This window comes from Leopardus geoffroyi, chromosome B3, assembly GCF_018350155.1.
Source record: "Leopardus geoffroyi isolate Oge1 chromosome B3, O.geoffroyi_Oge1_pat1.0, whole genome shotgun sequence".
Classification (NCBI taxonomy): Eukaryota; Metazoa; Chordata; class Mammalia; order Carnivora; family Felidae; genus Leopardus; species Leopardus geoffroyi.
Window position 1 is genome coordinate 32,672,415 of NC_059337.1, and position 24,355 is coordinate 32,696,769.

The following is a 24,355-nucleotide window of genomic DNA, read 5'->3' on the forward strand; positions in this document are numbered from 1 at the left end:
AAAAGTATATATAACAAATGGAATAATGAATATAAATAATTATAACATGTTCACTCACTATGAAGATGTCAGTTCTCCCCAAAATGATTTATAGAATCAAAGCATCACAGTGAAAACCCCAGCAGGGTTTTTTGATAGGAAAGCTGATTCTAAAATTTATATGGAAATGCAAATGACCTAAAATAGCCAGAACAACTTTGAAGAACAAATCTGGAGGAATTATACTACCTGCTTCAAAAATTACAACAAAGTTAAAGTAATCAAGACAGTCTCTTCCTGGAAGAAAGGATAGACATATAGATCAATAGAAAAGAGAGTCCAGAAATATGCCCACACATACATCACAAATTGATTTTCATAAAGGTACCAAGGTAATTCAGTGAGCAAAGGCTAGTCTTTCAACAAATGGTGCTGGAACATCTGCTATCTACTTGCAAAAAATTAATCCAGACCCTTAATTCTCACCATACATTAAAAATTAACTCAATGGTTCCAGAAGTAGATTCCCTAAGATCCATGATCATATTTCACAATATAGTAATTTTTCTCAATACCCATTGCTTTAATTAAGGGGAAGAAGGGGCCCTAATAAATATTAGTGTCATCAACTAATACTAAAAATTCATAATGGACCATAAGCCTAAATGTAAGAGCTAAAACTTTAACATTTCCAGAAGAAAACACAGAAAATTTTTATTGAAATCGTGGCAAATTGACAAATACTTCTAAAACAGCATAAAAAATCATGAGCCATAGGGGCATCTGGGTGGTTCAGCTGGTTAAGCATCCAACTGTTAGTTTTGGCTCAGGTCATGATCTCACAGTTCGAGAGATCGAACCCTCCATCAGGCTCTGCACTGACAGTACAAAACCTGCTTGGGATTCTATCTCTCCTCCTCCCCTGAATGAGCACGAGCATGAGTGTGCTCTCTCTCTCTCAAAAATAAAAAGCATGAGCCATAAAGTAAAGAAAAAAGGACTTCATTAAGATTTTAGGCTTCTGCTCATCAAAAAACTGTTAAGAAATAAAAAGGTAAGCCACAGAAATATATTTGCAGAACATATTTCTGATAAAAGAGCTGTAATCAGAATAAGAACTCCTTTAATTCAAACATAAAAAGACAACTGAATTAAAAATGGTTAAAAGATATAAAAAGGCACTATACCAATAAGACATACAAATGGCAAATACAGGCATACATCATTTTATTGCACTTCACTTTTGTGCAATACTTAACCTCTGTGCTTCACATACACTGTGTTTTTATAACAGATGGAAGGTTTGTGGCAAGCCTGTGCAAAGCCACGTATATTGGTGCCATTTTTCCAACAGCATTTGCTCACTTCATGTCTTTGTGTCATGTTTTGGTAATTCTCACAATATTTCACATTATTTAATTATTACTATATTTGTTAGGGTGATCTGTGGTCAGTTATCTTTGATATTACTTTTATAATTGTTCTGGGGAGTCATGAGCCACACCCATCTAAGACAGCAAACTTAATAAATGTTGTGTGTGTTCTGACTGCTCTGTTGACCAGCCATTTCCCCATCTCTCTCCCTCTCCTTGGGCCTCTCAATTCCCTGAGACACAACAATACTGAAATTAGGCCAAGTGATAACCCCACAGTGAAATGGCTTCTAAGTGTTCAAGTGAAATAAAGAGTCACACATCTCTTGCTTTGAATCAAAAGCTAGAAATGATTAAGCTTAGTGAGGAAGGCATGTTGAAAGCTGGAACAGGTCGAAAGCTAGGCCACTTGTACCAAACATGAGGTGCAAGCAAATGGTGCCAAACAAGTTAGCCAAGGTGTGAATGCAAGGGAAAAGTTCTTGAAGGAAATTACCAGTGCTACTCCAGTGAACACATGAATGATTCAAAAGTGAAACAGTCTTCTTGCTGATATAGAGAAAGTTTTAACGGTCTGGACAGAAGATCAAACCAACCACAACATTCCCTTAAGCCAAAGCCTAATCCAGAAAAAGGCCCTAACTCTTTTCAATTCTATGAAGGCTGAGAGAGGTGAGGAAGCTGCAGAAGAAAAGTTTGAAGGCAGCACAGGTTGGTTCAGGAGGTGTAAGGAAAGCATAGCATAAAAGTGCAAGGTGAAGCAGCAAGTTATCCAGAAGATCCTGCTCAGATAATGAAGGTGGCTATACTAAACAAAAGATTTTCAGTGTAGGTGAAACAGCCTTATATTGGAAGAAGATGCTGTCTCAGACTTTCACAGCTAAAGAGAAGTCAATACCAGGCCTCAAGGCTTCAAAGGACAGGCTGGCTCTCCTGTTAAGAGCTAATGCAGCTGGTGACTTGAAGTTGAAGCCAATGCTCATTTACCATTCCAAAAATCCCAGGGCCTTCCGAATTATGGCAAATCTACTTTGCCTGTGTTCTATAAATACAACATTACCTGGATGATAGCGTACCTGTTTACAGCACGGTTTACTGAACATTTGAAACCCACTGTTGAGACCTTATGCTCGGAGAAAGATTCCTTTCAAAATATGACTGCACATTGACAATGCACCTGGTCACCCAAAAGCTCTGATGAATATGTATGACAAGATTAATGTTGTTTTCATGTCTGCAAACATAACAGTCATTCTGCAGCCTGCGGATCAACGAGTCATTTTGACTTTCAAGTTTTATTTAAGAACTATGCTTTGTAAGGAGATAGCTGCTGTAGAGGGTCTTATAATGGATCTGGACAAAGTAAATTGAAAACCTTCTGGAAAGAATTAACCATTCTAGATGCCATTCAGAACATTCCTGATTCAAGGGAAGAGGTCAAAATATCAACATGAACAGGAGTTTAGAAGTGGATTCCAACCCTCATGGAGTACTTTGAGGGGTTCAGGACTTGAGTGGAGGAAGAAACTCCACATGTGGTGGAAACAGCAAGAGAACTAGAAGTGGAACCTGAAGACAGGATTGAATTACTGCAATATCACGACAGGACTTTAACGGATAAGTAGTTGTTTCTTATGGGTAAGCAAAGAAGGTGGTTTCTTGAGATGGAAACTGCTCCTGGTGAAGATGCTGTGAAGACTGTTGAAACGACAACAAAGGATTTAGAATATGACAGAAGCTTAGCTGATAAAGCAGCAGCAGGATTTGAGAGTATCAGCTCCAATTTTGAAAGGAGTTCTGTGGGGAAAATGCTATCAAACAGCATTGCACGCTACAGGGAATCATTCGTGAAAGGAAGAGTCATCAATACAGCAAAGTTCACTGTTGTCTTATTTTAAGAAATTGCCACAGCCACCCCAATCTTCAGCACCCACCACCCTGATCAGTCAGCAGCTATCACCATCAAGGCAAGACCCTCCACCAGCAAGAAGATTATGGGTTACCAAAAACTTAGATGGTAGTTAGCATTTTTCAGTCATACAGTATTTTTTATTTAAGGTATGTACACTATTTTTTAAATTTTTAAATGTTTATGTATTTACTTAGACAGAGACAGAGAGAGAGAGAGAGAGAGAGGAAGAGGAGAGAGGGAGGTAGAGAGAGAATCCCAAGCAGGCTCTGCACTGTCAGTGCATAAGCCCAATGTGGGGCTCAATCTCACAAACTATGAGATCATGACCTGAGACGAAATTCAGAGTCGGATGCTTAGCCTACTGAGCCACCCAGGCATCCATGTACACTGTTGCTTTTTTTTTCAAACACAGTGCTATGGCACACTTAACCGACTACAGTGTAATGTAAACCTAACATATATACACTGGGAAATAAAAAAAATTCATTTGATTCACTTCATTGTGCTCATTTTATTGCAGTGGTTCAGTACTTAACCTGCAGTATCTCCAAGGTACACCTGTCAACACATAAAAAGTTGTTCAATGTCATTAGTTATTAAGGGAATGCAAATTAAAACCACCATGAGATGCCACCAGACACCCATTAAAATAAACTTAAGACTGACAATACCAAGTGTTAGTGAGGACATGGAACAACTGGAACCTCCATACATTGTTTGTGCGAATGCCACTCTGAAAAACAGCTGTGCAGCATTTTATAAACACAGATGTACTACATGACCCTGCAGCAGTTCCTTTCTTGGGAATTTATCAAAGAAAAATTAAAACACGTTTGTTCATACAAAGGCTTGTACACAATGGCTATACCAGCATCATTCATATTAACAAAATGGAAACAACCCAAATGTTTATCAAAAGGTGAATGGATATAAGCAAATGAGGTTTATATAAAGTAAATGCTATTCAGTAATGAAAAGGAGTGAACAATATGGATGAATCTCAAAAGCATTATGCTAAGTGGAAAAAGGCAGACACAAAAGACTACATATTGTCAGATTTCATTTACATGAAATTTTACAGAAAGCAAAACAGTAGGTACAGAAAGCAGGACCTGAGGGTAGAAGGGTAGATTCCCCCCCTCAGAGGGGACTGACTACAACAGGGCACACAGAAACTTTTAGAGTTATTTGGGATGTTCTACATCACAACTGTGATCGTGGTTACACAACTATATTCATTTCCCAAAACACATCAAATTGAACACTGAAAATTAGTGATTTTATGTAAATTATACCCCAACAAAACTGAGTTTCAAAAAGTGCTTAACAGGGGTACGTGGGTGGCTCAGCCAGTTAAGCATCTGGCTTCAGCTCAGGTCATGATCTCGTAGTCCGTGGGTTTGAGCCCCGCGTTGGGCTCTGTGCTGGGAGCCTGGAGCCTGCTTTGGATTCTGTGTCTCCTCTCTGTGCCCCTCTCCCACTCGTGCTCTCTCTCTCTCTCGAAAATAAATAAACATTTGGGGCGCCTGGGTGGCGCAGTCGGTTAAGCGTCCGACTTCAGCCAGGTCACGATCTTGCGGTCCGTGAGTTCGAGCCCCGTGTCTGGCTCTGGGCTGATGGCTCAGAGCCTGGAGCCTGTTTCTGATTCTGTGTCTCCCTCTCTCTCTGCCCCTCCCCGGTTCATGCTCTGTCTCTCTCTGTCCCAAAAATAAATAAACATTGAAAAAAAAATAAAAAAAAAAAGAAAATAAATAAACATTTAAAAAAGTAAGACAAAGCATTTAATAAAGATTTAAAAACAATTTTAATGTTTATTTTTGAGAGAGACAGAAAGACAGAGTGCAAGCAGAGGAGGGCAGAGAGAGAGGGAGACACATGATCTGAAACAGGCTCCAGGCTCTGAGCTTCAGTGTAGAGCCCAACGCAGGGCTCAAACTCACAAACTGTGATATCATGACCTGAGCCAAAGTTGGAGGCTTAACCAACTGAATCACCCAGGCATTGCAAGACTTTTAAAAAGTATTATCCAATAGGGGTGCCTGGCTGACTCAGTCAGTAGAACACGTGACTCTTGATCTCAGGATCATGAGTTCAAGCCCCATACTGGGAATGAAGCCTACCTAGAAATTTTTTCTTTTAAGTATTATCCAATATATAAGGTATATATGTACAGGCAACATGCAACAAACTGTGGAGTTACCATTGTTATTTCTCAGTAGTGGTTCTTTGGAATTTGATAACCTTAGTTTTATAACTGCATTGCAAAAATCGTTTCATGTATGATACAAAGAGACCTCTATCAGTTTGTAACAACATTTACCACTGGTACAAACAGATGGAGCACACAAAGCACAGGATGTCCTCCTATGTCTCAGGAAGCCAAACTGCCTTACTGTCATCATTCAGTGAAGTCTCACAATATTCATAGAGGAAAACTTAGCTGTGTACCAGGCATCCCCCTGTCCACCATCTGGAATATTCTTCATTCAAAGCTAAAGAAGACATCTTTTCTTCTGCAAATGATTCAAGCCCTAACAGTGGTAAATAAAGCAAAAATGATACCATTGCTGCAGTTTTAAAAATCAGGAGGAACACAAAGAGGACTTTGCAGGTCACTTCACATTCAAGGATAAGGCTATACACCACGCAAGTGGAGAGACGGATCATCACAATATATGACTGTGGGATGCTGCCATCCTAATAAAATAGAATGTATAAGGGATCCACCAAAAATTCTTATCTTTTAACTATATTTGACCTATTTGTTTATTATTTGACCTATTTGTTTATGATGTTTCTCCCCACTAAGATGATGACACTCCATGATGATAGGGATTTCTGTCTTTGTTTACTGCTATATCCCTAGCACCTAGAACAATGCCTACTATGTAATAATTGCTCAATAAATACCCGTTAAGTGAATAAGTTATGCCTATGTTGATATTCAGTAAATATCTGTACAAATTTATTATGTCTATGTAGATATTATTCACAGGTAAATGATGTAATAACCTTCCTTTATATTTCCTTTCTTTTACAATTCTTTGACTAGAAGTTGTCTTGTTTCTTCATTTTGTTTCTAAATACCAATTCAGACAAACTTTCAAGCAAAAATGAATGTTATTTTCTCCTTTATTTCTTCATTTCAAAAATTTCCTACAATACATGTGTATGTTCAGAATAAAGAACAAATGCACCTTTATAAAATTAGTTTTATAGAGGGCTATGTAAGTTAATAATAGCCTGTTTCAAGTTTTCTATTTCCTCAAATCTATCCCTCTGCATATGTTCTTTACATTCTTTGAAAAACCCTCCACACATTTCTCTATAAATTTAGCCGGTCTCAACCCAATTTCCCCAGTTAAGAATCCTTTATAATACTGGTTAATCTCAATCCTTTGATCCACTTTGATTCCCAAAACAGAACCCTAAACCTCTTCAGTATATATCTGTATTACCTACTGCTAAAGAACATTCAATAAATGCTTAATTTGTTGAACCTGATGAATTTCTGTGAGACTGAAGAAGCATGAGAGTACAAAAATTAATGTAAAGCTACAAATATAAAGAAATATATTTGCATATTAAACTATATGCATAAAACCTACCAGCAGTGTGGGTCCTTGGGAAATGAAGAAATGACCTGATATAACGATGGTGAGAACAAGATACCCAGATTCTTCACTGGAGTCAAAAACCTTGAAAAAGAAAAAGTGAAAGAAATGTGCATAAGACAATACACTTCTGAAATACCAATAAATGTATAATATCTTCTCACACTGAGCTTCCTACTCTGAACATTTCTTTTCCTTCTGTTTAATCTGTAGGGGCGCCTGGGTGGTTGAGTCTGTTAAGCTCTAACTTTGGCTCAGGTCATGATCCCGTGGTTCATGACTTTGAGCCCTGTGTTGGAGTTTGTGCTGACAGCTCGGAGCCTGGAGCCTGCTTCAGATTCTGTGTCTCCCTCTCTCTCTGCCCCTCCCCCGTTCATGCTCTGTCTCTCTCTGTCTCAAAAATAAATAAACGTTTAAAAAATTAAAAAATATATATATAACTAAAACATATATTTTGAAATGAAAAGAATACTAGATTAAAAATAAGGAGATGTGGGCCCTAAGCCAACCACTTTTCAGTATCATTTTAATTAGTCATTAATTATCTTTGAGCCTCAATTTCCTTTCTGTAAAATGGGGATAATGCCCTACAGTGTTGCTATGAGACTTCAGAGTCCTCCTTTCATCAGCCATACAATCCATTTTTATAATCCCTCAAAACCTGTTTTTCTTTGCATGAACTTTAATTTGTCCATGTCACTCTTAAAATATGGTGCCCAAAACTGACCATAATACGCTTGGTGTGGTCTAACTATCTCCTATGTTTTGCACTAATGCAGCCTATAATCACATTAACCTTTTGAGGGGGTAGTCCCATTTGAAGAATGATCTGATATCAGCAAAACTTCCTGAAACTTCATCACTTATACTGGTAAATCAGACTTTCATTTTCATCTGAACCTAAATGTAAGACCTTGCATTTATTCTCATTATATTTTATCTTGTTAAATTTGGTCCATAGTTTTCGTAGGGAGTTGAGGCAATGAAATCAAAATGTCAAGGAGGACATGACTGACAGATACAGACTAGTAGAATTTGGGTCTTAAGTGGCTACCCTGTATAGGTGGTTTTCATACACTGTAAGGTAAACATCCTTGTAGAAATAATAAGATGAAATTATGGATTCACCTCAAAGCTCAAAGCTCAAAACAATTAACACACACCTAACTCAAGTATATCTTTATGAGGTTACTACATTCTATTGAGAAATAATGTTCTTATAGTTTCATATGTGGGGTTTACAGCTTTAATGCTATATTTAAACTTAAGATTTCCTACTGAGTTTCCTCTAATTCACTTTAAATTCCAACCTTAAAAAAACTTGAAGGATTTTTAGATGTCAAGGAAGCTATGCTAAAATCTAAACTTCAGTGGTTGTTATTCTGCCTCTTTTCTAGTATTAAGAATTCAGCTATTTGTATGATACTCTTCCTGCCACAGTTTAAACAGATTATCTTTTATGCTTCATGACCACTTAAAACCACAAGGATAGCTAGGAGTCAAGAGGAGCTTTCAAAACTAGAGCCTGGTCAACAAATTCTTTAGGAGGCAATATGTTAACATGATAGTTTATTTTTTTTAGAAATGTAATATACACCCTGAAAATACCCCCCAAAGTGTCCAACACTTCAATGTACAACTCAGTGAATAATGATAACGTCAACATATAATAATTACCACCCAGGTAAAGAAACAGAACATTGCCAGCCTTCCAGAAGGTACCCTAGTGCTGTCTCCCAATCACTACCTGCTCCTTCCTCCCCCTAACACAGCTTGATTTCTAACACCATAGTTTAGCTTTATTTATAAGAATAGAATCATATAGAAAGAATTACATCTGGCTTCATCAGTGTTGTTGCATGTACCCAGTTCATTCATTTTCATTACTGTACAATACCATTCTATGACTACACCACAATTTATTTTTTCATTCTCTTGTTGATCAATATTGTTTTCCAGTTTAGGTCTACCACTAACAATGCTGTTATGAACATTTTTATATATGTCTTTTGTTAGGTAGGAACACTCACTATGGAGACCCCAATTCTTTCCCAATTATTTTATAAGTTTTTCAAGTAGTGACTAATGACTTCCAAGAGAATCCCAGTAGACTTCTCCCCTGGGCTCCAAATTGCTACATCTAATTGCCCACTCATTATTTCCACTTAAAGGTCCAACAGTCATTTCAAAATTAACAGCTCCTAATTCCAAGTCCAAACCCTCCATTCATTCATTTATTCATTGAATATTTACAAAGTGTCGAGCAAGTGACATCTGTTGCCTATCACCACGAGTAGAAATCCAACCATTTCTGCCCACTGCATTTTGGTACTGGAGTCACTATGGAAAACACAACACAGTCAAGTACTGGATGGAACAGCACTTTACTCACATACAGAATAAATAGAGCAAGATGAGCATGAGTAGTGGGGGTCAGTTCCCCCTGGCGGGGGAGAGAGAGCAGGTCCCTCTCAGCAGCCATACAGAGCAGTTGGCCTGTTCTCAGCCCTCTGGTGCTGCAGCAGCAGGATGCCATTCCCTCCCCCAAAGGGACAGATACAGCAGTAGGGTTGGCTGGGTGCCATATAATACTTAAGCAGAACAAAGGAGCATGGGCTATGAGGACTCTCCCTTGGTAAAGGAAGTGTTCCAGGCTTCAGACCCATTCTTATGGTCTTGGCCGAAAGGGGCTGAAAGACTACATGCACGAAAGACTGCCTTCCCAACACAAAACGCATACCACATACCAGGCTGTTGTAGGTATCTGACTCCCACAGTTTCACATCAAAGAATATCATTCTTAGGTAAATGGTGGAATCATTCTTAAATCCTCTCCTTTCCTCATATCCAAATCAATCCATCAGCATATCCTTCATGTCTATCTTCAAAATATTCAGCATCCAATCACTTCTCACGGGTCTGGTCTGAGTTACCATCTCCAGTTGTATTAACATAATAACCTCCTAAATGGCTTTCCCTTTGTGTTCTTGCTCCCCCTCCCCACACAATTTATTCTCAATAAAGTAAGCAGAGTGATTTTTTTTTTTTTGAGTGTATTTATTTTGAGAGAGTGGGAGGGAAAGTGTGACCAGGGAAGGGCAGAGAGAGAGGAAGACAGAATCCCAAGCAGGCTCCATGCTATCAGCACAGAGCCCGACAAGCAGCTTGATCCTGTGAACTGTGAGATCATGACCTGAGCTGAAATCAAGAGTCAGACACTTAACTAACTGAACCACCCAAGAGCCCACTCCAGAGTGATCCTTTTAAAACCTAAGTTAGATCATGCTATTTCCAGCTCAAAGCCCTGCAGTAGCCCTGCATCTCATTCGGAAACTCATGCAAAGTATTCTACAACCCAGCCCCTACTGCCCCTTTGCTCTCATCACCCTTGGGCACTCTGCTCCATCCACACTGGCCTCCTTGCTGCTCTTTGAACCTACTAGGAAAATTCGTGATTATAAATCTCAGGGCTTTTTCAATCCTGTTCTATCTAAAATTCTCTTATATTCACATAACTCACTCCTTCATCTTCTTCAAGTCTTTCCTTAAATGTCACCTTTTCAGGTAATACCTTTCCTGACCATCCTACTGAAAACTGCCACCAATTCCTCTCATTGGCCAAACCAGATGGCTCCTATTCCTTTTTCCAGCTTTGCTTTCCTCCATAGTTCTTTCCACTTTTGTTACTTTATATTTACTTGTTATCTACCTATTTTCTTTAAAATGTAATTGATAAATGGGATTATAAACAATACTCAATCTGAAAGTCAGAATAAGAATAAAAAGGGAACAAAGAACAGATGGGACAAACACAAAACAAATACCAAGATTATACACTTATACCCACCCTATCAATGATCGATCACATTAAGTGTAAATGGCTTAAATACCCAAATAAAAGACAATCTAACAGGACAAAAAGGTATGACTATACCCTGCCTATAAGAGATGCATTTTAATTTATTTTATTTATATTTTAATGTTTATTCATTTTTGAGAGAGACAGAGTGTGAGCAGGGGAGGGGCAGAGAGAGAGGGAGACATAGAACCTGAAGCAGGCCCCAGGCTCTGAGCTGTCAGCACAGAGCCTAATGGATGCTCTAACTCACAAATTGTGAGATCATGACCGGAGCCAGAGTCGGAGGCTCAACCAACTGAGCCACCCAGACATTCTGAAATGCATTTTATTTTTTAAAACGTGTATTTAGTTTTGGATACAACAATACATTAAAAAAATTATTCACCACGACCAACTGGGATTTATACCTGGGATGCAGGCCCAGTTCAATATCCACAAAACAATCAATGTGATTCATCACATCAATAAAAGAAAGGACAAGAACCACATGATCCTCTCAACAGATGCAGAGAAAGCATTTGACAAAATACAGCATCCTTTCTTGATAAAAACTCTTAAGAAAGTAGGGATAGAAGGATCATACCTCAAGATCATAAAAGCCATATATGAAAGACCCCTTGCTAATATCATCCTCAATGGGGAAAAACTGAGAGCTTTCCCCCGAAGGTCAGGGACAAGACAAGGATGATCACTTTTGCCACTGTTATTCAACACAGTATTAGAAGTCTTAGCCTCAGCAATCAGACAACACAAAGAAATAAAAGACATCCAAATCGGCCAGGAGGAGGTCAAACTTTCACTCTTTGCAGATGACAGGATACTCTATATGGAAAATCCAAAAGATTCCATCAAAAAACTACTAGAACTGATCCATTAATTCAGCAAAGTGGCAAGACATAAAATCAATGCACAGAAATTGGTTGCATTTCTATACGCCAACAATGAAGCAACAGAAAGAGAAATCAAGGAGTTTGATCCCATTTACAATTGCACCAAAAACCTTAAAATACCTGGGAATAAATCTAACCAAAGAGGTGAAAAATCTATACACTGAAAACTATAGAAAGCTTATGAAAGAAATTGAAGAAGACACAAAAAAAGGAAAAATATTCCACGTTCCTGGGTAGGAAGAACAAATATTGTTAAGACATCGATACTACCCAAAGCAATCTACATATTCAATGCAATACGTATCAAAATAACACCAGCATTCTTCACAGAGCTAGAACAAACAATCCTAAAATTTGTATGGAACCACAAAAGACCCCGAATAGCCAAAGCAATCTTGAAAAAGAAAACCAAAGCAGGAAGCATCACAATCCCAGACTTCAAGCTGTATTACAAAGCTGTAACCATCAAGACAGTATGGTACTGGCACAAGAACAGACACTCAGAACAATGTGACAGAATAGAGAACTCAGAAATGGACCCACAAACGTATGGCCAACTAACCTTTGACAAAGCAGGAAAAAATATCCAATGGAATAAAGACAGTCTCTTCAGCAAGTGGTGCTGGGAAAACTGGACAGCGACATGCAGAAAAATGAACCTGGACCACTTTCTTACACCATACACACAAAAAAATTCAAAATGGATGAAAGACCTAAATGTAAGACAGGAAGCCATCAAAATCCTCGAGGAGAAAGCAGGCAAAAATCTCTTTGACCTTGGCTACAGCAACTTGTTACTCAACATGTCCCTGGAGGCAAGAGAAACAAAAGCAAAAATGAACTACTGGGACCTCATCAAAATAAAAAGCTTCTGCACAGAGAAGGAAACAATCAGCAAAACTAAAAGGCAACCAATGGAAAGGGAGAAGATATTTGCAAATGACATATCAGATAAAGGGTTAGTATCCAAAAATCTATAAAGAACTTATCAAACTCAATACCCAAAAAACAAATAATCCAGTGAAGAAATGGGCAAAAGACATGAATAGACACTTCTCCAAAGAAGACATCCAGATGGCCAACCAAAACATGAAAAAATGCTCAACATTACTCATCATCAGGGAAAAACAAATCAAAACCACAATGAGATACTACCTTATACCTGTCAGAATGGTTAACATTAACAACTCAGGCAACAACAGATGTTGGCGAGGATGAGGAGAAAGAGGATCTCTTTTGCACTGCTGGTAGGAAAGCAAGCTGGTGCAGCCACTCTGGAAAATAGTATGGAGGTTCCTCAAAAAATTAAAAATAGAACCACCCTACAACCCAGCAATTGCACTAATAGGTATTTATCCAAGGGATACAGGTATGCTGTTTCGAAGGGGCCCATGCACCCCAATGTTTATAGCAGCACTATCAACAATAGCCAAACTATGGAAAGAGCCCAAATGTCCATCAATGAATGGATAAAGAAGACATGGTATATATACATATATGTATATACAATGGAGTACCACTCAGCAATCAAAAAGAATGAAATCTTGCCATTTGCAACTACGTGGATGGAACTAGAGGGTATTATGCTAAGCGAAATTAGTCAGAGAAAGACAAATATCACATGACTTCACTCATATGAGGACTTTAAGATACAAAACAGATGAACATAAGGGAAGGGAAGCAAAAATAATATAAAAACAGGGAGGGGGACAAAAACATAAAAGACTCTTAAATATGGAGAGCAAACAGAGGGTTGCTGGAGGGGTTGTGGGCAGGGGGATGGGCTAAATGGGCAAGGGCCATTAAGGAATCTACTCCTGAAATCATTGTTGCACTATATGCTAACTTGGATGTAAGTTAAAATAAAAAATTAAATACAAAATTAAATACAAAATTAAATGAAGAAAAAAACCAGAATGAGAAAAATAAATAAATAAAAGAAGAATCTAAAATTTCAAGAAAAAGTGTTTATATTTTTGAGAGAGAGAGAGAGACAGAAAGACAGACAGAGCACGAGCAGGGGAGGGGTAGAGAGAGAGGGAGACATAGAATCCGAAGCAGGCTCCAGGCTCTGAGCTGTCAGTACAGATCCCAATGAAGGGCTCGAACCCACGAAATAGGAGATCATGACTTGAGCCGAAGTTGGATGCTTAACCGACTGAGCCACCCAGGCACCCCACATTTTAAATATAAAAACATGAACAGGTTAAAAACAAAAGAGTGGGGAAAATATAATATCATGCGAATACCGGTCAAAAGAAAATTGAAGTATCTATATTAACATTAGGCAAGAGTATCAAAAAGTATAGAGAAGGTCATTTCATTTTTATTGATAAAGGAGTAGGTTAATCAAGAGACATAATTGTCCTAAACATTTGTGTCTCCAATAACAGAGCTTAAAAATACATGAAGCAATAATTGATAGAACTGTAGGGGGATACAGACAAATCCACAATTACATTCAGAGATGTCAATACCCCTCTCTCAAAAATTGATAGAACAAGTACATAGAAAATCAGCAAATGTATATAGTAGACTTGAACAACACTATCATCCAACATAACCCAATTGATATTTATAGAATACTTCACCCAATACCAGCAAAAATACACATTCTTCTCAAGTGTACAGAAAGCATTTACCAAGACAGACAAAATTCTGGGCCATAAAACAAGTCTTGGTGAATTTATAAGTATGTTCTCTGAGCACAATTAAACTAGAAATCAATAACAGAAAAATCTCTGAAAAAAATCCCCAAATATTTTGAAACTACGTAGTATATTTCTAAATAACCCATGAGCAAATAAGAAATTAAAAGGGAAATTAGGAAGTATTTTGAAATGAATGTAATTCACCATGTTAACAAACTCAAAAAGAAAAACCATATGATCACCTCAATAATGACAGAATACAGAAAAGGCATCTGACAAAATCTAACATCCATTCCTGATTTAAAAACTCAGCAAACTAGGTATAGAAGGAATTTCCTAGAGCTGACAAAGGGCATCTATGAAAAACCTACAATTAACATCATACTTAAGAGTGGAAGACTAAAAGCTCTCTCTAAGATAAAGAACAAGACAAACAACATTAGCTCTCACTACTCCTATTCAACACTGTCCTGGAGGTTCTAACAATTGCAATCAGGCGAGAAAAAGAAATAAAACACCCAGATTGTAAAGAAAGAAGTAAAACTGTCTTAATTCACAAACAACAGGATCACTTATGTAGAAAGTCCAATTGATTTTCCTAGAATAAATGAATTCTAGAAAGGTTACAGGATACAAGAGCAATAAAGGAAAACTAAATGTATACAAACTAGTAAAGAACAATTAGAATTTGAAATTTTAGGGGCACTTGTGTGGCTCAGTTAAGTGCCCAGCTCGATTTTGGCTCAGGTCATGATCTCACGGTTCATGGATTTGAGCCCCATGCTAGACTCCATGCTGACAGCGTGGAGCCTACTTGGGATATTCTCTCTGCCCCTCCTGCACATGCGCACACACTCTCTCTCTCTCTCAAAATAAATAAACTTTAATAAAAAAGAATTTTAAATTTTAAAAATATCAACATTTATCACAGCATCAAAAATATGAAATACTCAGGGATAAATATGAGGAAAAGTGAAAGACCTGCACACTGAAAATTGACAGAAATTTAAGAACACGTAAATCTATGAAGTGAGACATTTTGTTCACGGATAGGAACATCTAGTATTGGTACAATGCTGAGGCAGGCAGAATAATGGCCCCTCAAAGATTTCCATGTCTTAATCTCTAGAACCTATGATTATGCTTTCTTATGTGGCAAAGGAGACTCTGCAGAGGCAATTCAAGTTAAGGATCTTGAGATGAGAGAGCGCCTGGATTGTGCAAGGGGGCCCAATATAATCACAAGAGTTCTTATAAAGGAAAGAGGAGGCAGAAGAGTCAGAGAAGGAAATGTGATTGATGGCTTTGGAAGATGGAAGGTAGTACAAGGCAAGGAATTCAGGTACCCACTAGAGGCTGGAACAGGAAAGAAAAAGATTCTCCCCTAGAGCCTCCAGAAAGAATGCAGCCCTGCCGACACCTTGATTTTAGCCCCATAAGACCTATTTTGACCACGAGAACCATAAAAGAATAAGTTTGAGTTGTCATAAGCCACTAAGTTTGTGGCAATTTGTTATAGCAGTAATAAAAATTCTAAACTCTTCTGTAGAGATTAAAAGCACCATATATCAAGCATTTCACTAGGTTAACATTAACAAAGTACTACCCACTATGCACCAATTTCTTTTATAAATACTTAGGAAAGAAAAAAAAAACATGGCAAGGAATGTCCCTGACCTTGAGCTTCATTCATTCATTCATTCATTCATTCATTTATTGAGCACCTACTAGATGTCAAGCGTTTTGTTTTTTTTTTTTTTTTTTTTTTGAAAGATGTGATACATCACTGAACAAAATATTAGTTGGCCTCATGGAGCTAATGTGGGATGGGATGCTGGGCAAGGGCAGAGACTACAATAAGCAAGTATAATTAGTGGCACTCTAAGAGTGGGATGTTGAGAGCAGTCAACCCTGGTTCAGGCAATAAGGGAATGCTTTGTCAAGAACTTATAAACAATAGTCAAACTGACTAACAAGCACTCTGCTTTTTACTACCACCACATGCCCACAATTCTAATCAATGTCACTGAGAAAATACTCCTCCCTGAAAAAAGTCTTTTGTTGGTCTTAGTTCCAAACAACTGCTACAATTACTGCTAAGTTTAAATAACACATATGTAAGCTTCAAATTATCATATTGTTATTACTTATTCTTTAATAAACTTGGGTCTTTTACACATTCATTTGGAAAACTCCCAGTTATAACATTGGCCCACTTAAATGCAGACTTAACCACATACATTTGTTTCAAGAATAGCTCACAAAGATTTGAAATACTTCAAGCTTGTTTAATGCAAAGTTCTTGTCTCCAACTCTTTCTTAGGATGCAGTTTACTTCAAACCTGTGGTACTATGTCCTTCTGCATTTAAACTAGATTCAAAATAAACAATGACAGCACACTGATTTACTGATTGTAAAGATAAAAAAACAGATTTAAGTTACTCAAAATCTGGGACCTCTTGGTATTTAGATTTGTGTTTAAAAGTGTGTTTTAAAAAATTATAATTGCAACTGACACGATGGAACATTTTGTTGAAGTGTAAATTTTAGCTCACACTAAAAGTATTTTACTAAACTTTAATAATAACTTTAACATTTTAAATTATTAAATGTTTCCAAACTAAAGAACAAAAAGGAGAGCAAAACAGCAATTTTATCATTAGTTGCTTAGATTGTACCATTGGAAATTCAGGTTTTTTAATCATTTGTTAGTTTGTGGGTGATTAATTACATAAAGTATCAGCCTCTAACCAAAGAATCAAAGTTCAGTTAACAAGATGTAAAAACAATTGGCTAAGGAGTTATGCTTTTTTCCTGTCTTATACTATAATGTGTATTTCCCTTTTCTCATTGATTTTACTGCCATGAGTATAATAATGTAGCTCAATAGAAAAATTTACTATCTACAAAATAAATGAACAATTTCATTTGTGAAAATTTTATGAAAATAATGTCATCATTTAGGGGAGTGGAGTGTTAAAAAATTATCCACTCCAGGGGCACCTGGGTGGCTCAGTCTGTTAAGCATCCGACTTCAGCTCAGGTCATGATCCCGTGGTTCATGGGTTTGAGCCCCGCATCGGGCTCTGGGCTGACAGCTCGGAGCCGGGAACCTGCTTCAGATTCTATGTCTTCTTCTCTCTCTACCCCCTCCCCCACTTGTGCTCTGTCCTCTCTCAAAAATAAATAAACATTTAAAAAAAAAAGTTATCCACTCCAGGGGCGCCTGGGTGGTTCAGTCAGTTAAGCATCTAACTTCAGCTCAGGTCATGATCTCGCGGTTCATGAGTTTAAGCCCCACCTCAGGCTCTGTGATGACAGCTCAGAGCCTGGAGTCTGCTTCAGATTCTGTGTCTCCCTCTCTATCTGCCCCTCCCCTGCTCGTGCTCAGTGTCTGCCTCTCTCTCTCCCTCTCTCTCTCAAAAATAAATAAAAAATGTTAAAAAAAAATTATCCACTCTGGGTGTCAAATGCTCTAGGCACATCACTTAACATAATAAATAAATAAATAATCTAGTATATCAGAAAGTGCTAGGAGGTAGGGAAATAGTAAAGCAGGGTCAAGAGAATAGGAGTGAAAAGACAGGGCATGAAAGTTACAATATAAATATGTGGTCACAGTAGGCATCATGAGAAGGTGAGGCTTGAGCAAAGACTTGAAGGCATGAGACGGTTACACAAATATCTGGGTATATAATACTATTTTTCAAATATTTGTTGCAATCCTTCATCTAAAAGATCTTAAAAGTATGCTCATACATTCTGAAATTGTCTAATTAGAAGTTTCTAAGGAGTTAGGAAAAACGGTAGCTTGCATCCTTACAGTCTTTCCTTCCCAAATCCAAACCAAATACCAATTACCTTTCCTTGAGCAGTTATTAATTTTTTTAACGTTTATTTATTATTGAGAAACAGAGAGAGAAAGACAAAGCATGAGCAGGGGAGGGGCAGAGAGAGGAAGAGCAACAGAATCCAAAGCAAGCTCCAGGCTCTGCCCGGCGCAGGGCTCAAACCCACAAACCACGGAATCATGACCTGAGCCAAAATCAGACACTTAACTAACTGAGCCGCCCAGGCACCCCACCTTGAGCAGTTATTAAAAATCAGCATCCAGGGGTGCCTGGGTGGCTCAGTTGGTTAAGCATCCAACTCTTCTTGGTTTTGGCTAGGGTCATGATCTCATTGTTCGTGAGTCTGAACTCCACATCAGGCTCCATGCTGACAGTACAGAACCTGCTTGGGATATTCTCTCTCCCCTCTCTGCCCCTCCCCCACTCACATGTGTGTGCATACACTCTCTGTCTCTCTCAAAATAAGTAAATAAACATTTAGAAAGAAAGAAAGGAAGGAAGAAAGAAAGAAAGGAAGGAAGGAAGGAAGGAAGGAAGGAAGGAAGGAAGAAAGAAGGAGAAGGAAGGAAGGAAGGAAGGAAGGAAGGAAGGAAGGAAGGAAGGAAGAAGGAAGAAAAAGAAAGAAAGAAAGAAAAGTCAGCATCCAGGGGCACCTGGATGGCTCAGTTAAGTGTCGGACTGTCGGGACTCTTGATTTCAGCTCAGGTCACAATCTCATGATTTGTGAGATCCAGCCTGCGTCTGGCTCTGCACCAATAGCACAGAGCCTGCTTGAGATGCTCTCTCCTTCTCCTTCTCTCTGCCCCTCCCCTGCTCATTTGCATGTGCACATGTGCGCACACTTTCTCTCTCTCTCTCTAAAAAAAAAAATAAAACAAAAACTGGTCCCTTATCTTTTATTTAAAAAAAATTTTTTTTTAACGTTTATTTATTTTTGAGACAGAGAGAGACAGAGAATGAACAGGGGAGGGGCAGAGAGAGAGGGAGACACAGAATCTGAAACAGGCTCCAGGCTCTGAGCTGTCAGCACAGAGCCCGATGCGGGGCTTGAACTCACGAACCGTGAGATCATGACCTGAGCTGAAGTCGAATGCTTAACCGACCACGCCACCCAGGCGCCCCTGGTCCCTTATCTTTTAGAGGTAATTGAAATAATCGATGAAATGGTATGCTGTCTGAGATTTCCTTCAAAATAACACAATGGACACAGGATATAGATGAAACCAGATTGGTCATGAGTTGATAACCACTGAAGCTGGTGATACATACATGTGAGTTTACTATACTCTTTTATCTATCTTTGATTATGTTTGAATTTCTTTATAACAAAAAGTTTTATAAGAGCCTTCCATTTTCTTTGTTGAATAGGTAGAATTATGGTTGAGGAAAGCATTTAGCTTACTACAAAGCACAGGAATACTACATGCAGTGTCCTAACTCTACAATTCCAAATATCATAATGCCTAGTATAATCCAGGCATCTGAGAAAAGAAATTAACTTATTTCTGGTTCTTGGGAAATATTTTTAATGAGTGATGATTTAGCATTTTACTGAAATGTTCACATTAGCACAATATGGAAAGCTCAAAGAAAAATGTTATCTCTAATGACCAAGTCATCAGAGAAAAAGACATTAATTTTAATTTGTCAGAGAGAACATTTATCATGTTCACATCTTCTCTTCTTTTTAGTTTCTAACCTAAATGTGGCTTAAGATTTAGGTCATCAAAAAAAGTATGCATGGTATTGGCACAAAAGCAGACACATAGACCAATGGAACAGAATGGAGAACCTAGAAATAAACCCATGCATATACAGTCAAGTAATATTTGACAAGGGATCCAAGAATACTCAAGGGAGAAAAGACAGTTTCTTCAATAAACGGTGCTGGGAAAACTGGATATTCACATGCAAAAAAATGAAACTAGTACCCCATCTTGCATCACTCACAAAAATTAACTCAAAAGGGATTGAAAACTTAACTGTAGGACCTGAAACCATAAAACTTCTAGAAGAAAACACAGGGAAACAGCTCTTTGACACTGGTCTAGGTAATGATTTTTTTTGGATATGACAACTAAAGCACAAGAAACAAAAGCAAAAATAAACAAGTAGACTACATCAAACTAACAAGTTTCTGCATAAAAAAATAAACGATTAACAAAATGAAAAGACAACCAATGGATAAGGCAAAATATTTGCAAACCACATATCTAACAAAGGGTTAACATCCAAAATATACAAGCAGCTCATATAACTCAATAGCAAAAAAGCACATAATCCAATTTTTAAATGCACAAAGGACCTGAAAAGACATTCTCCCAAAAATGTTCAAAAGGTACATGATATAGGGCTCAATATCACTAACCATCAGGGAAATATAAATCAAAACCACAATACGTTATCACCTCAGATGTGTTAGAATGGCTATTATAAAAAAGACATGAGATAACAAGTGCTGGCAAGGATATGGAAAAAAGGAAACCCTTGTACACTGTTGGTGGGAATGTAAATTCATATCACTATGAAGGAGAACAGTATAGAGGTTCCTCAAAAAAAAAAAAAACAAAAAAAACATTAAAAGAACTACCACATCATCTAGCAAATCCACTTCTGGGTATATATCTGAAGAAAATGAAATCACTACCTTAAGGAGATATCTGCACCTCCATGTTTCCTGCACCAGTATTTACAATAGCCAAGACATGAAAACAATCTAAGGGTCAAGAGACAGATGAAAGGATAAAGATAATTTGAGACTTATACATACACAATGAAGCATTATTCAGCCATGAAAAAGAAGGAAATCCTGCCATTTGAAACAATATGGATGAAACTTAAGGGCATTATGCTAAGTAAAATAAGCCAGACACAGAAGGATAAATACTGCATGACCTTACCTACATGTGAAATCTAAAAAAAAAAAAAGCCAAACTCATAGAAACAGAAAACAGATTGGTGGAGAATAGAGGCGGGCAAAATAGGTGAAAGTGGTCAAAAGCTACAGGCTTCCACTTACAAGTTCTGGGGATACGATATACAACATGATGACTACAGCTAACAATACTGGATTATATATTTGAAAACTGCTGGGGGTAGATCTTAAAACTTCTCATCACAAGGAAAAAAATGTATAACTATGTAAGGTTACAGATGTTAACTAAACTTACTGTGGTAATCATTTCACAATATTTACGTATTTCAAATCATTATGTTGTGTATCAAAAACTTAACGTTATATGTCAATTATATCTCAATAAAACTGGGGGGGGGAGGTTTACATCAACCTGACCTCTGTCTATTGTGGTGTTTTGACATCAATACAATAGGATGCACTAAGATATAGAGCCTATCTATTACAAGCTGGTTTTTCAGGCACAGTTTATACATTGGTTAAATCAGATACATGCATATTTTTATATTCTAATATTTTATATGCATGTATTTGTGCAAGACTGCACTATAACACTAAAGTTAAAAAGAAAACAGTTAAAGGAAATATATGAAAATATAGAAAAATATTTCAAATATACTTAGATGAAAGGTTAAAACAGCATTACTCTTCAGATGTGACAAATTATGTACTTGATTAAGGGTTTTTTTTTTTCCTGCTTTTGAGGCCCCTCAGAAAGTGTCACAGTTGTATATATTGGCCCTAAGGAATTTATGCATTACAAAATATGAAAAACATGCAAAACTGCTAAGTAGGCTATCAGCTGCTTCCCTCTTGGTAGCTAAAGTGCCTCATAAATTATTTCAACAAACTAGTAGAGTATATATGCTAATGAAAGTGTTCCTGCTACATACCCATTACCAAACTATAAAATTCAGTGTTTTTGCTGTTTCATAGAAATGCTAAGTGTTAATAGTAACAATAAAAACAATTACAACAGCATAACACCCAGAGCAAAAACAAACAAACAAGTAATGATACATACCTATTGCCACACAGCAATTATGCGCTAAATAACAGGGTTTTTTTTTTTTTTGGTTATTGCTATTGTTATTAGAAAATGCCTTTGAGTTCCAACCAGGGAACCTAGGAATAAGCCTTCATTTTTTAGCAGTCTCCAGATTCAGAAGAGAAGAGTGTGTGGCAGACTTCTAGCTATTCTCTAATACCCATTTTCCTTTCTACATGGTAATAAAACTGCTGGGTTTTAGCTGGACACATGATCTTGTGGAATACAGACTACATATGCCAGCTGCCCATGCAGTTACGATGGCCTCAGGTCCAAGTCCTGGCCACTGTGCCGTAGGAGGTAGTATCATGTGGCAGCTTATGGGAAATCTTCCTTAAGAGACAGCATGTGTATATCCTTTAACTTCTTGATCCCTTTCTCCACCAAGCTGTCTGGAGTATCAATTCTATCTTGGACTATTTGACCATGGCCACACGGGGCAGAGGAACAAAACAGGCTCGTCAGTTCCTAACACTGTGGAGTGTCATACCAGCCCTGAACTTTTATGTGGAGAATAATAAACTTTCATCTCATTTAATCCACTGTTATTTTATATTTTGTTACTCAGAGTCAATATCAATTCTAATTAATACAAAACATAACTGTTAACTCTTTAAAAAAAGCAAGCTGCATGAAAGAATAATAACTCTCAATGATATTCCTACATCTACATTAAGAGAAAATACCAATGTAGGAAGCAGCAGTGTACAACAGAATGAGGACTGGCTTGTATTAAGACTTGAGTTTTAGAACGAATTCTTCTACTTCCTACGTAAAACCTCTGGCAAGCCATTTAACCTGGGCAGGCCTCAACTTCTTCTATAAAATGGTAGTAAGACAGATCTAAAAAGTTGTGAGAATTGGAAGAGGTTTACGAAAATACTCTACAAATTGTAAACAGTTATATAGTATCAATTACTTTGTCAGTTATTCCTTCTTCCCCACCCTTCCTTCAGAATTGGAGCATGAGAATGGATTGCAGTACATAAACATAACCTGGAGCATCACCCCCAGAGACTGGTTCATTAGGTCTAGCACAGGAATCACAAAACTGCATTTTCAGCACGTACCCCAAGACACTGTTGAAAGCATTGTGCCCGTTACACCTTGAGAAACACTGCTCTATGATCAGGCGCTACCCATCCTTGTTATCCTGTGCTTGATGCTCTGTTATTTTAAGAGCGTGAAGAGGGGCGCCTGGGTGGCTTAGTCTGTTAAGCATCTGACTTCGACTTCGGATCAGGTCATATCTCACAGCTCATGGGTTCGGGCCCCACTCGGGCTCTCTGCTGTCCGTGTTGGGGCCTGCTTTAGATCTTCCGTCTCCCTCTCTCTCTGTCCCTCCCCCACTGGCATGTACTCTCTCTCTCAAAAATAAATAAACGCTAAAAAAAAAAAAAAAAAAAGATCATGATGAAACATAAGGACAGCTCCATAGCCTCTCCAGTGCCTCACTAAATGCTCAGTACCCAATAGATAATTTAATATTTTGTTGAATTGATGAACTGAAGTGGAGAATGACAAAGTGGAACCAAATCAAATGACCCACCATTTCTGGCCAACAAAATATCAGGGACCGAATTTACCTTCCTGCCTGGAACAACTAAAAAAAACAGGGCAAATTAGAGGACACAACAGTTTTCAAGACACTGGATATTAGGTAATAAAAAACATGATTCCTGAGAAATAACAGGAAACAAAGGGGAGCCTTACAACTGCCTGGAGAAAGTTTCCAGGCCAAAGTAGAAAGATGAGGAGCCCAGGCAGAACCAGGTGAGGTGTTCCTGAGTTGAGGGAATAGAGCTGTGAGTGCAGGAAGGACAGTGTGGCTACAGTTCACAGGACAGAATACCAGAGAAAGAACTCCCAATGCCTGCAGAGACTCAACTCTTCAGCATGTATGTGTGTGTGTGAGGCTGGGCAAAAAAACACCTGAAAGGATTTAAGAGAACAATCCAGAGACCTCACATAGGGCAGGGGATAGTGCCTGTTCTCATCAGCTCAGGTGAAAACCCTCATAATTTCTCATTGGGTAGGATAGTCCGAAGAGTTTTGCCTCAGGTGTGAGGAAAAAAAATTAGCCCTAGATCAAATGCTGCTCTGGTCCCACCTGACAAAGCTTTAAAGCAAGACCTGAAAGGATCAAACTGTTCCCAGATAACTTATCCCAGAAAAGTCAAGAATATTTATAGGAATACAAAAATATCCTGCATCCAACAGGGTAAAATTCACAACATCAAGCATCCAATCAAAAATTACCAGT

The 24,355-nt window shown here is 37.9% G+C and overlaps 1 protein-coding gene across 1 annotated transcript in view; it reads right to left on the reverse strand.

Moving 5' to 3' along the window:
- REC114 (REC114 meiotic recombination protein) overlaps window positions 1-24,355 on the reverse strand; it is a 107,025-nt gene that overhangs the window by 77,258 nt on the left and 5,412 nt on the right. Inside the window, exon 2 of the mRNA XM_045449142.1 lies at window positions 6,873-6,962. Coding sequence (XP_045305098.1) covers window positions 6,873-6,962 — 90 coding nt within the window. The remainder of the gene's footprint in view (window positions 1-6,872; window positions 6,963-24,355) is intronic.